The sequence below is a fragment of the Lactuca serriola genome, chromosome 7 (assembly GCF_051521515.1).
Source record: "Lactuca serriola cultivar US96UC23 chromosome 7, Lser_US96UC23_V15, whole genome shotgun sequence".
Classification (NCBI taxonomy): domain Eukaryota; kingdom Viridiplantae; phylum Streptophyta; class Magnoliopsida; order Asterales; family Asteraceae; genus Lactuca; species Lactuca serriola.
In genome coordinates, this window is record NC_136414.1 from 55,608,957 (window position 1) to 55,622,092 (window position 13,136).

The 13,136-nt window shown below is 34.3% G+C and overlaps 2 protein-coding genes across 3 annotated transcripts; one reads left to right on the forward strand and one right to left on the reverse strand.

Annotated features, from left to right (window-relative positions):
* Positions 1–6,354: 6,354 nt before the first annotated feature.
* On the forward strand, positions 6,355–8,932 carry LOC145063181 (histone-lysine N-methyltransferase). Of its 2 annotated transcripts, none has more exons than XM_079010767.1 (7): positions 6,355–6,533; positions 6,663–6,724; positions 7,082–7,165; positions 7,263–7,317; positions 7,411–7,546; positions 8,392–8,442; positions 8,587–8,932. In XM_079010767.1, exons 1-7 carry the CDS (start codon positions 6,422–6,424, stop codon positions 8,684–8,686), a joined length of 600 nt encoding a protein of 199 aa, XP_078866893.1. In that variant the 5' UTR covers positions 6,355–6,421; the 3' UTR covers positions 8,687–8,932. The 2 variants fall into 2 exon arrangements, with proteins under 2 accessions (XP_078866893.1, XP_078866894.1); XM_079010768.1 differs by having other exon boundaries at positions 6,381–6,533; positions 6,668–6,724.
* Positions 8,933–10,248: 1,316 nt separating this feature from the next.
* LOC145063015 (large ribosomal subunit protein eL31) lies at positions 10,249–11,374 on the reverse strand. The gene is made up of 3 exons (XM_079010617.1): positions 11,244–11,374; positions 10,974–11,084; positions 10,249–10,639 (listed from the first exon to the last, which is right to left on the reverse strand). The coding sequence occupies exons 2-3, from the start codon at positions 11,054–11,056 to the stop codon at positions 10,360–10,362; spliced, it is 363 nt and encodes a 120-aa protein (XP_078866743.1). The 5' UTR covers positions 11,057–11,084; positions 11,244–11,374; the 3' UTR covers positions 10,249–10,359.
* Positions 11,375–13,136: the final 1,762 nt, after the last annotated feature.

Sequence of the window (13,136 nt, forward strand, 5' to 3'; positions counted from 1 at the left end):
ATATAGCTTAGATTATGTTTAGAAACATCAATTACATATTAAAACGACTAGACTCGGGAGTTTACTGCCCAAGAACGTTCTTGGGGAGTAAACTCCATTTTAAGGTCCTAAAGGGTTCCAATGACCCTCAAAGCTTTAGAACTCGAACTAGAAGTCTCCAATTCATGCTTTAGACCACAAAACAATTAGGAATCATGGCTAGAAGTGAGTTCACGGCCAAGGAGCTTCTTAGGCTGTGAACTCCATGTTTTAGGTGCCAAAATGCTTTGAAACACTTCCTAAGGCTTAAGATTAAATTAGAACATGTACCCTAAAGTGTTTATAACCTAGCAAACATAAGAAATCACAAGGAAAAAGGAGTTTACGGCCAAGAAAAACTCTTGGGCCTTAAACACCTATAAAGGGGTCAAATGACACCCTAACTCCTTCCTTAAGCCAAGAGACCAATTTGGGCATGTACCTAAATGAGTTTTGGACTAGTTAACACCCTTAGAACACCAAGAGTAAGGGATTTTACGGCCCAAAAGGTCCTAGGGCCGTAAACTCCATAAAATGGTGCCAAATGGTGCCATAAGCTCTTATAAAGACAAGTACAAAAGCCTAGTTTAGTTCCTAGTTAATTAAGAGACTTGAAAACACCATAATGACCCTCCCAAGGGAGTTTACGGCCGTAAACTCCAAGGGAATATGGTCTCTGGGCTGTAAACTCCCCAAAGGAGTTAATATGGCACCTAAACACTTGTTATAGCCTTGAAACAATTCACCACATGAGTTGTAATAATTCTAAGCTTCATTTAGAGCCTTGGTTGAGAGTTTACGGCCAAGAGTTTACTCCCCTGGGCCGTAAACTCCAAAGAACATGGTCATTAGACCTTAAACTCCCATTAGGGGCATTGCACTCCTTTGTTGCAACCCATTAGCCTCCTAGCACTTGACCAAAAGTGTTTTCCTCGCATTTAAATGTTTATACTTATATAATTAGTGTTATATTCACTAATTATTTATATACATATGTTTTCATATGTAATTAGGATCATTGTGTGTGTCTAAGTCTTCACTTGACACCAAGCACTTGTCTGATCCTTCCGTACAATAACAGTCCGTTCAATTCCTGTCACTTACTGCAGGTGAGTTCATACCCCTTAACTAATGTTTTAAACTATTTTTAAATGTTTTATGGGGGGGATACAAGTAGAATCATGCTACTTATTATGTCAATCACATGTGATTAGTAAGTAGAATTATGCTACTTATTAACTCAATCACATGTGATTAATATACAACATTCAAATGATTTGGCTACTCATTAGCCGTTTTACCAAACAGTTTCCTTCAAATGATTTTTATAAACATTTTATATGTTTTAAACTCCTTATTACACTGTGCATCTTACTATGTACATTACCTTTCAAACTTATTTACAACTACGTTTCAAACAAATGTTTCCTTATACTTAAACTGTTTTATCAAACTTATGCCTACAAATTGTTTTATAGATTGACATCAAGTCGATCTTTTCTTAAAATAATATTTATGTTTCAAATGTCTTACAAAACTTATTTATGCTTTTATATTATAAATTGCATGCCTCTATATGTATAGTTATATAAGAAATGTTTAAAAGACTTAGGAAGGATATCCACCCTATTTCCTTTTCGCGCTTGAGATGTGGTCTGGTGGGATATCGGGTATTCGTCCGAAGGTCGTTTAAATATTAGTTATATATCATGTGTACATATATAGTCATAAAAGGTCCTTCCAGTTCATCATATGCCCTTGGGTAGCAAGGGTATACATCCATGTTCATACTTACCAGTTAGATTACTAGTAAACTACCATATGGGTAGTTAGGAAGATACTAGAACTATTAGTAGAACGCGATATCATACAATGAGTCAGTTCATTCATGAGTCAATACTTGCTAGATAGAGAGAGAACACATGTTACAGCTAGTACATTTACATGATTACATTTACATGAGTACAATTACATAAGTACATTTACATGATTACGTTTACATAGATAACACATGGCGATTTAACATTACATTTTATATGTATAGATTATGTTATAAAATCCTCATTCTTATCTTTACCTTGTGATACAATCACATAATAGACGAGATAGATTGGATTTAATATCCTAGTACCAAAGGATACGTTGCGGGATTGACCATTCCTAGAATCTCTGTTAGCTATAGAGGTAAAAGCACATCCACGGATGTCAACGGTTGATACCATTACAGGTATACTTTAAGGGATTAACTATTCCTACACCCAACTGTTAGCAACAGAGGTAAATGTACATCTACGGATGTCCTAAGTTAACACTGTTAGTACCCTAGTACCAAAGGGAAATACTTAGGTTGGTTGTATTATTACCTTTATTTTGTGACTCATTCACATAACCAATGAGGTGAATTATATTTGAGTATCCTAGTACCAAAGGATACAATTTCTTATAATAATAATAGTAACATAGTCGGGTCTTGGTAGAAGGCTACATTCAGAGCAGTTAGGTCTTAGTAGAAGACTCCATTTTATAATAGTAGGAATTATAGGGATTCCTAGGGCTTTTCAAACATTTACAGTTGTTCTACAAACATTTTCATACTTATACGTGCTTTCTTTCAAAACAATGTCAAGTCTTAAATTATAAGTTTTACAAATTAAGACACATTAATACTTATGATCTCACCAGCTTTAAAGCTGATACTCTCTTTCAAAATTACTTGTATCCTCAGGTCATCATAGACAAGTACCGATGCAAGGAGAAAGGAAGATGGAGCTTGTTCAAGACTTATCTTTCATTTTGATTTATGTTTTAGTGTTTATCAAAATTTGACAAAACATATTTGTATAATAATTATATTATTAATGCAATGGATGATGTTGTTGCTTGTTTACTACTTTTCATTGTTGTGATATTGTACATGACGTCCTCCGCCCCAGAACGTTTCCGCTGTTCTTGGTTTTAGGGTGTGACAAAGAACATCAATCAAAGTGGCTTTGTTGATTTACTCGTCTACAATCATCAGATTTCATTGATCACTATCTGTTCATAATGTTCAATATTACACCGATATAAAATTGATGGAATTTTCTAGACTTTGCTCGGTTCCTAAGATCTAAATCACAAACATCGTTTCCATTCTTCTATCTTTCATCTAATTTCACAAGAGGATTCATGTTAGGATCTGATGAGAACGACGTAGTTGTCGTCGTCGGAGGTCCTGACAGATACGCCGCTTCTATTAAGGCAACTCAAAAACTGTTTACAAAGTCCCTTGTTTTATACATGGATTACATAAAATGTTTCAGGACTTTCATTGACAATCCGCTTTTTGGATGCTCCAATCCATGAATTTCTACCAGAAGGTGATCTGCAGCAAATTATGAATGAACTCAATGAGGATACTAGCATGATAGAGGACCAAATTTATTCAAGGATCAAGAATCTATCTGAAGTGAACCAACTGCTTGGTTTCTGAGGCTGCATATGTGCTTTTATTCATCACACTACTAATTTTAAGCCTACTTATACTTCCCTAGATGCATGTGTCTTGGATTAGCATCACATGTTTTCTTGTCACCAAATTTTCATGATCATAGTAGTAATCAGTAATGGATTAAGCCAATGATTTAACCAAGTCTTGGAGGGAGAGGTCTAGGATGTGATGGATTTGGAGCTAGAGTTTTCTTGCTTGAATGGAGTGCTTCAAGGCATGTTAATCACAAAGGAAGAGTTATGGTCATACGTAATTCAAGGGTGTGGTGCGAGATTTCTCTTTAATGCCTAAGTTAAGGGCGTTTTACTTAAGAGAGTGTATAAGAGCTAGACTGGGAATGAATTGTTACTTGGAGATACCTCCTATTAATGAGGTATTTATAGTCTTGATGAGGGGACAAACTTTTTCGCCTTATACCATTTATGTGCCTCTATCGTGTGTTTCCATGTAACCGTAAGTGACAAATGATCTCTTGTCGGAATTAGGCAAGGTACTTTTGGCACTTTGACATTACTTTAGGCTCAAGCACATCTCGACTTGGTTCCATCTTTTCTTTTGGTTGTTGCCATATCAACGCTCGTCTCAGCTATGGATATACATTGGTCAGACTGTTGTTCGGTCATTGGTCCTTTATCTTGTTGGGGTGCTATACTACTAGGTAGCATATGATTTTTAATTAGTCTTGTAATTAATTTGTTGCTAGTTCCTTGCTCAGTAATTATATTTTTATAAAATATCTAGTTGTCCTAAAAAAAGAGTAAATTACACGGACAGTCCCTGTGGTTTGGGTTACCTTCACTCGTGGTCCCTAACTTTTATTTTTAACTCAGAATGTCCCTAGTATTGAAATGTGCAACCCGCCTAGTCCTTCATTTACTTTTCCACCTGTTTGTGGTTAGAAACCCCCCCCCCCCCCATGTGACTAGAATGTTGGGGGTAATTTTGTACTTTCACAATTCAACGGACTTGAAAATCGTTCTCCTCCCTTCTTTCTTCAATCGTTTTTTCTCATTATCCTATTCTCCTCTATTATTCTTATTGCGGGAAAATTAAAGATCCACAAAATTAATTATGGTGAAATGCAATTGTAGTGCTGTAGGTATTATACGAACTTTAATGATAAAGAGAAACCCTAGTAGACTATTTTATGCCTACCCTTTACAGTTATTAAATTATCAACCTTTTGTGGTGATTTTCTGTTATATCCTTAGTTTGTGCTAATTGATGCTATTGAAAACTTTAGGGGCTAACGTGTGGCTTTATTCATGGGTAAATGAAGAAAATCATGAGCATGAGGTAGATATGTCAACCAACTAAAATGTTGTTAATAGCTCATGCTCTTTATACACCTCTATTACCTTATGTTGACCAACATATGTAGCTAGATGCCAAACATCATCATCACAAGCTAAAGCAAATAGATCAAAATCCAAATCACCATTTGGTCTCTGAAAATGATAGTAGATCTCATGTTGCACATCAACATCAATGTATAGAAGACGACGCGTCATCTCTTCAATATCGTGCACAAAGAAGGTTTCAATATCCGGTAAACCAACATAATGTTGCTTTTCCCCTGCGATACTTTCTTCCTGGGAAATCGGTAAACTTTCCAACATGGTACAGTATGATACAGAAATTTGTAGGATGATCTGTTGTTGAACATATAAAACCATAAAAACTAAAGTCATTGTCATCGATTACAAAATAGGTATAATGTGTGGGCGCTTACCATATTGGCATCAAACCTCTGTTTCATCCATTGTATCAACTAAATTCCAAGTCGTCATCATTGATTGTCGTTGCAGAGAAGGCTTTTGACGATGATTAGGGTTTTTGTGAGTAAATGACGAGAGGGTTTTTTTCTCTAATCAATTTGTGTGTGTGTGTGTGTTCGTTCTAGTGTTGGATATGTGGTGAGAGTGGGACGATCGTAAACTCTTCAACTTCTAATTAGCACTAATAAAGTGAATTGTGAAAGGACAAAATTACCCCTAACATAATAGTCACGTCGGGGTTTCTAACCAACATTTTAAAAACTAGTTTGAACCGGCAGATAGAACCAGTTGGATCGGAAACCGGAGAAGGGAGCGGTTCAACTAGCACCGATTTTATGTTTATTTTCGAACCGGAATAAACCGGTCGATTTTTACAAAAATCCGATCAAAACGGTTAAATTAAATCGGTTAAATAAAATAAAAACACATGAAAATGAATCATTTTCGTAACAAACTTTAGTTTTTTTCACATCTATTTAGATTTTTTTGAATAAAAACACATGATAAATGTTTTAAAGTTTTTTAATGCATTTGTATTTATCTAAAATTATATTTTTATTTCCTTATTATACTTTATTTTATTTTTGATCTACATTGATTGATGTAAAACTTACGATTATATGTTATTAATATATTTGGATTGATCTTCAACTTGTATTTAAGTTTATTTTTATGTTTAAACTTATGGATGTCTATGTGTTTATAGGAAAATAGAACAAAAGATGAAAATTATAGAAACCGATTGAACCGACGGTCGAACCAGTTGAGCCGGGAACCGGTCACCATATCGGTTCAACTAAAAAACCGATTTTTAAAACATTGTTTCTAACCACAAAACATATGGAAAGTTAAATAAGGGAGTAGGCGAGTTATTGTAGGTGAGTTACAGAAGACCTTCCGAGTTAAAAATGAAAGTTAGGGACCAAACGTGAAGGTAACCCCAAACCATCGGGACTATCCTTGTAATTTACTCTAAAAAAATATATCCGGAACATCCCCAGAAAAGTTATGGCCCAAGTGTAACAAACAAAAGTACGAGGAATTTTTTTGAAATATATCAGTTTAGTACTTGTGAGCAGAGTTGTGACCAAAGAGACATGAAGGATTGGAGTTGCCAAGCTTTTCTTAGTCGACGATGAAGAGACTGGCGAGGAGATGGAAGAATGTTAGTTCTGATGGAGAAGACGACAGCGAAGATAATTTCTCCCTTCCGACGACCTCCGATTTCCATCCCATCGATACCGAAGGTTAGTTTTTCTCTTTATCGCGCTAAGATTTCCCTAATTTTGTTAAATAGGGTTTATGAAAGCATAAATTTTCCTTTTTTTTTTTTCGTTTTGAATTACTGATTGTTTACATTGAGAAGCATGCCACAGAGCAGGAGGAGCTGGTTAGATCACTCGAAAGATCTCAAGCTCAACAATCTCGATTTTGGAGGGTAATTTACACATCCACATGAAAACGATCGTATTGTGTTGACTCTGAATCATAACTACATAGATGAGTGGCTTTTTACATGAAATTTGATAATGGAGCGTGTTTAGGTCAAAATTTGAACTCCTTTTGCTCATAACTCGATTTGGAACACTTCAACATAGTTTTAGTTCATACTTTATGGAATCCCATTGATGGAAACCTGGAATTGGTCGCTACGAGTTCCAAATTTGAACTTGTTTAGCTCAAATTGAAATTCGTCAACATAGTTTTGGTTTGTTGATTGAAATTTCTTTGATGCCAATTCGAAGCAATTATTTTTGAATTCCCAAACTTGTATCCTAAAGTGCTTTTCTTGCAGCGTGTGTTTTCTGGATTGCTTTGTTGCTTCATGGCGTTTCTCATTTTCTCAATTCATGGACAAACAACAATGCCATGGGAATTGGTATGTTATACATATGGGAGTTTTATATTTTTCCCAAGAATTTTTGTAACATTTGATACCTTTTTAATTCAATAATGATTTTTTTTTCTTGTTACAGCGTTACCATGCTTACTTCATGTATGAGATTGAATCATGGATTGTGATTGCTGCAGGTTATATTCTCTACTTTTATTTAATTTTATTATAAATTGCAACTATAGATTGTTATGTGAGGGTATTATAGACATTTCACCACTTTTTGACAGACTGGGCTGGGGTTTTTGTGTGTGCTATGACCATTGCTGGCCTGCTTCATTGCTCACGGTCTCATAGGTGGTGGCTTTGGTTCTCTTGCTACTCTGGTGTTTTGCTAGCGGTGTTCTGGTTATATAATATGCTCAAGTATGGATGCACTTTTTTTTATATAATTACCAAAATGCCCTCATTTAACCTTAACCGTTTTATTTTACTTGGGAAGGGTATAAATGTATAAATATAAATTCATCAACCCGTTTTTCCTCTGAAAAGCTTTTTTTTTCCTTCCATTCATGATTATGATGACCCAAATAACCCTGATCTAACTAACCTTAACTATTTTTACATGAGAAGGGTATAATCGTAAATTTGTCAACCCATTTTTCCCTGCAAAAACTTTTTTCACTTCAATGCATGATTTGCATTCTCCATATGATTACCAAAGATGCCCCTGATATAACCCTAGCTACTTTACAAGGGAAGGGTATAATTGTAAATTTATAAACCCATTTTGATTTTTCCCCTGAAAAACTTGCATGATTTGCACTCTTCATATGATTACCAAAATGCCCATAGCTATTTTACATGGGAAGGTTATAATTGTAAATTTGTCAACCATTTTCCCTTTCAAAACTTTTTTCACATACTTGCAAGCTTTGCACTCTCACTCTTTATATAATTACCAAAATACCCCTCCCTGATTTAACATCAAATACTGTACATGGGAAGGGTGTAATTATGTAAATATTTTAACCTTTTTTCCCCTTCATAACTTTTTCACTTCCATGCACTCTTTGTATAATTACCAAAATACCCTTGATTGAAACCTATTTTAATGGGAACAGTATAATGATAAATTCCTCAACTTCTTTTTCTCTTTTCTCAAACTGGATGTCATGAAAAGCAGCTAAAACATGACCCTTTTTTTTCCTTTCTTTCTAAATTAAGAACAAGCAAAAAAAGGGTATAAATGTAAATTTACTTGTTTGTAGGTTGGCCAAATTTCGTTGGGATATTATCTGGCTTCCTCTTGGTCCATTGAGGTACTCTAAAAAATATTTACTGTTTTAATTGGGTAAATTTTTCAAAGTAAAACATTTTTAATAAAATATTTTTGTGAAGTAGTTTGCTATTGGTGTTTTATCTGATTTTAAAACCTTAACACAAAATATTTATTCTTGTTGCAGTGGAGCTGGATTTGGTCTCTATGTGGATCATCTTATGAATGAATCATCTGAGGAAGTGAAAAAACTTCGAAACTACATGTACTCTTACAAGTCCCGTTGACTTGTCAACTTTCGCCAGGTGTCGAACTGTGATTTGTCGAATTTGTTTGATGGGAAGCTCAATTCTGTATGAAGGTGTAAAGATTTTGCATCAAGATTAAGGTTTAAAGACAACAAAATTTTGTACATTAGATTGAGGTGATGAAGATATTTTGCATAAAATAAACAGTTGAATGTTCTTTAAGGCAATTTTTTTTCTTTTTCTTTATCTCTCAGATTGATAATGAAATCATCGAGTATTTGTTAACTTTTTGTTATTAAATGCCCGGTATAACTCTTCTAAAAACCATTGAGTATTTGATAATTTTTTGTTATTAAGTACCAATATAACCTTTTGTTATTAAGCACGAATATAACTTTTCTAAAAACATGATATTTTATATAAATCTATAATTATGTGATTCCTCTTTATTGATGTTTTTTGTTGACAAAAAGTGTTTGGTAATCCAATTTTGGGAATTTTGGGCATCTCCATCGACGCAACTTCTTCCACACTCTCTATCACTGGTCGTTGGCGCTGCTCCTTCCTTCGTCGGATCTTCTGTCCCATCGCAATCTTCGTTGTGCCTTCTTCGGATTGTTTTGATTTCCCGGAAATCTAATTTTTTGGATTCTAATGAAAAAAATTGTAGGTAGCTTCGTTATTTAATGATATTATACATGATAACTTCGTTATTTCCTGAAATTGATTTTGTGAAGTTGATTGTTGTTTCTTATTTTTGTTAATCTAATGTTTGTGGAGTCTAATATGATTTTTGTTATTTATGATTTTCTGAAATTGAGTTTATGATTTATGTTAATTTGATTTATACCTTGCACTATGATACAACAAATTCACATCTTTGTTAATCTAATTTATGATATGTAGATCGTGTCATCAGAAGAAGCAAATCTCAAATGGACAAAAGTATGCTTGGAGATTTGGGGAATCTTCCATGAAATTAATGATGTGAATCCCATTAGAAAATCAATGTTTTTGTTTTAGATTAACATCAACTTGATGAAGATAGGTCTCCTTGTTAAAGTTACTAAAATACTCTTTTGATAATTATTTAGCAGTAGGAGGGTAAAATGGTCATTTTTAATCGGTCAATACATTCAATCAAATATTCAATCAAACAACATGCTTTCTTTCTCGGTCAGAGTTTATTACTCAAACAAACATTTCTCAATCAACAACTTTCAAACAGTAAAGAAATACAAATGTTGCTATTATGATGACTATCATGAGTATATAAATATATAATTGCAAGCTTACAACTATTATGTGTACAAAAAATGCAAGTACAATTATGAGTAAACAAATCTACATAAATTGTTATTATTGGTAAAAAAATGAAATAACATCATATTAAGCCAACGAACTTATCATTTTTGTGCTAATAAGATATTTTCCCAAAAAAAATAAAGTATCATTGCCTATATATGTAAAAATAATAAACCGCATCATTACCATCCAACAAATAACAAACCCAAACCCAATAAACAAATGATATAACAAATTTTTAGCCATAATATAAGACAGAATTCAAAAGGTTTAAAGATAAATCAAAAGAAACAAAGTATGAAAATCTTCCATCACATAAAAACTTGTAATCCTCAACAAAACATAAAACACTAAAATCATAACAAAAGTAGCAAATATCAAAAATCACATATTCCAAGATGAATAAATCAATCTTCATCATCAATAACCTTGGTGCCAAGACCCTTCAACCCTTCAGCAGGGATCTCAGCAACAGTAACAAGTGAGTAAAGTTCTTCTTTAGCATCTTCATCATCATTCCTCTTGCGAGCAATTCTAACCCTAACTCTTCTGGGAACACTTCTGATTCCCCTACTCCATACGTATTTGTTAAGCTTCACATCCACTCTCACATCTGTTGTCCCCATGGCTTTCTGTGCAAACTTCCTGATCTCCTTGATTGCCTTCGGAGCCTTCTTCTTAAAAGTGCTGGTTAAAATAACAACAAACTTCAATCAATAACAAATTAACAATCTACTACTTCCTTTAAACTAATTCATCTCTTGAATTTAGCCATATTGAATGTGTAAAGCAACAATCAATGGCATCCAGTTATCCAAATCAACACTCCTATAGCAATAACTATTCGAGCACATAAGTCAATAACGATGGAAACTTGAAATTACTCGACGAAGATAATGAAGGGGATTTGAAAACTTGGGAGACAGAATCGAACAGAGAAAAAAAAGGAATCGAGCATCATAATATCAAAAGTTCACTGCAAAAAAATAGTAAAAGCATACGAATTACAATGTATACGTACCATCCATGGAGACGTTTGTGGAGATTAATGGTGTACTCCCTGGTCACCACTTCTTCCTTTCTGCCTTTAGTCTTGTCGACCATTTTTATGCCTCTCTCGCTTACGCCTTACCTGCAAAACAGTTACAGAAATTAATAATCTTTGATCGATTTTACACGCGAAAAGGAAAAGAAGAAAGATGGCGAATAGAAAATTGTGAGATTGCAATGTTAAATCGTAAATCCATAGATCTGAGTGTGTGTTTGATAGAGAAGGAGGAGGGAGAGAGACCTAGGGTTTTGAAATATGTTGCAGAGGAGGAAGACGGAGGCGCTAAAAGAGAAGAACCAATGCAAGCTATAAAAACCCTAATAGAATGCTTTTCGGGTTACCGGGTTTTCGACTTTTTGTGGGCCTTTATCCGATATGGTCCGATCCAAATCAAATGTAGATTCGACAAAAGAATATAGAAATGGATGTGTCGATTAAAAAAATAAAAATAATAAAAAAGAAATTGCAAGAATGTTAATGGTAATTTTTTTTTGGGCTAATCCCTTTAAATTGTTTTGCATTTCATGTGATTAGAATAATATGTATCCTTTATTATTTGATTATTTATGTTAGTGAGGGGATACATATAATACCATCCTTTTGTTAAGTGTTTCAAAATGATTTGGACTTGTATCATTTATATAAATATGAATCATTTTATGATTCTTGTCTCTTAATTTTTTTTTTAAATGTAATACCCGGTTTTTAGGTATGAATTTTATGCTTTATTTTGTGAATTGTTGGTGGCCACGACGTGATGGAGGAGGATTACTACAGCGTGACAACGTCTAATGAGTTGAATTCTTTTTAAGTGGTCATGACGTGGTGATGACTAGGTCTCAAAACCCTAGATTTTGGGTCTTGGACCCTATTTAAAGGATGTAACGGCGAGGTTTGTCTACCCTCAATCTCCCTCACTCCCCAAAGACCAGAAATTAACCCATACTTCTTTATGTTTAGGTTGATTTGAATAGAATGATCCAATAAATTTGGCAACTTTATTGATCCTTCAGGTCCTAATGAGGTCATATACTCCATATCTAAGGTTTTATGAAGTTATGGTTTCGTGCATGGGATTTAACCCTATTCTTCTCATTTTGACCTAACTTGAGTGCACGACGTGCATGTCCACAAAGCAAGGATTTTTTTATGTATGTGAGTCTAAGGAAGCTTTTTGGAATATACGAGTATGTGGCTTAATGGATTAAGGGTTGAATCAATTAAGTTGTGCTGAACGGATCACGGGACGTGGTGGCATGCATACCACGACGTAGTGGAGAGACTTTTCGTGACTCTTTTGTCGTAGAACAGCCACAACGTGGTAAACTGTTGAGTTGATGTGACAACCCGATATTTTCGAAATCGGTGTAATGACCTAAGAAGTCAAGGATTGTAATCTCTTTTAATGTAATGAAATTTGCATCAAAATTTGAATGTTCAAAAGTCTCTATTGGGTTACCTAAAATGATAAACATCGTATCAAGGGTTTCAGAAATATAAAGAACACTAAAAACCGAGTTATAACGAAGAAGTTATGACCAATCTAAGAGTCGCAGTAAAAACCGGCAATACTGATAAACGTAAAACGCAAAGTTTCAATACAATTATATTTAGCCTTAGGTATCTAAATGAAAGTTGTAGATATCATTAGACCGTATGCGTATATAAAAGAACGTCCAAATCTGACTTCGTGCGAGAAAGTTATGATTTTTCCAAGTTCCGAATATAGCAGCAGACAGCTAAAATACTCGAAATAGAGATCGAGAGATTTTTAGCCAATACAAACCTAAATTAGAATCGAAGATCTCAACAACAGTAGTACAACGGTATAAAGTCTGACGAGAACGGATCTCACATGAAGAAGTTATGGATTTTTAACAGACTTTTTGTGTCCAGGCCCATTAAAAATAAATAAAAGTAAATAAAATAAAAAAATAAATTCAAAATTTGCCGACGGAGTCTAAACGAGAGTTGTAGAGCATAATCTCACCTACGCGTGGATATAAAGAACGTTAAAAATGGAGCTCGTACGCGGAAAGTTACGAATTTTACAAGTTTTTGACACAAAATCCGAGGCTGTCAGGCCCCCCACGACGTGATGAAGAAGCCACGATGTGGTATTGTGATTGATGG

Bases quoted from the DNA above. Each gene is read 5' to 3' on its own strand.
- LOC145063015 (XM_079010617.1), bottom strand. From the start codon at position 11,056: ATGGTCGACAAGACTAAAGGCAGAAAGGAAGAAGTGGTGACCAGGGAG. The intron at 10,640-10,973 runs GTACGTATACAT...TATTTTAACCAG, and splicing joins CACAAACGTCTCCATGGATG to CACTTTTAAGAAGAAGGCTC.
- LOC145063181 (XM_079010767.1), top strand. From the start codon at position 6,422: ATGAAGAGACTGGCGAGGAGATGGAAGAATGTTAGTTCTGATGGAGAA. The intron at 6,534-6,662 runs GTTAGTTTTTCT...AGCATGCCACAG, and splicing joins CCATCCCATCGATACCGAAG to AGCAGGAGGAGCTGGTTAGA. The intron at 7,547-8,391 runs GTATGGATGCAC...ACTTGTTTGTAG, and splicing joins TGGTTATATAATATGCTCAA to GTTGGCCAAATTTCGTTGGG.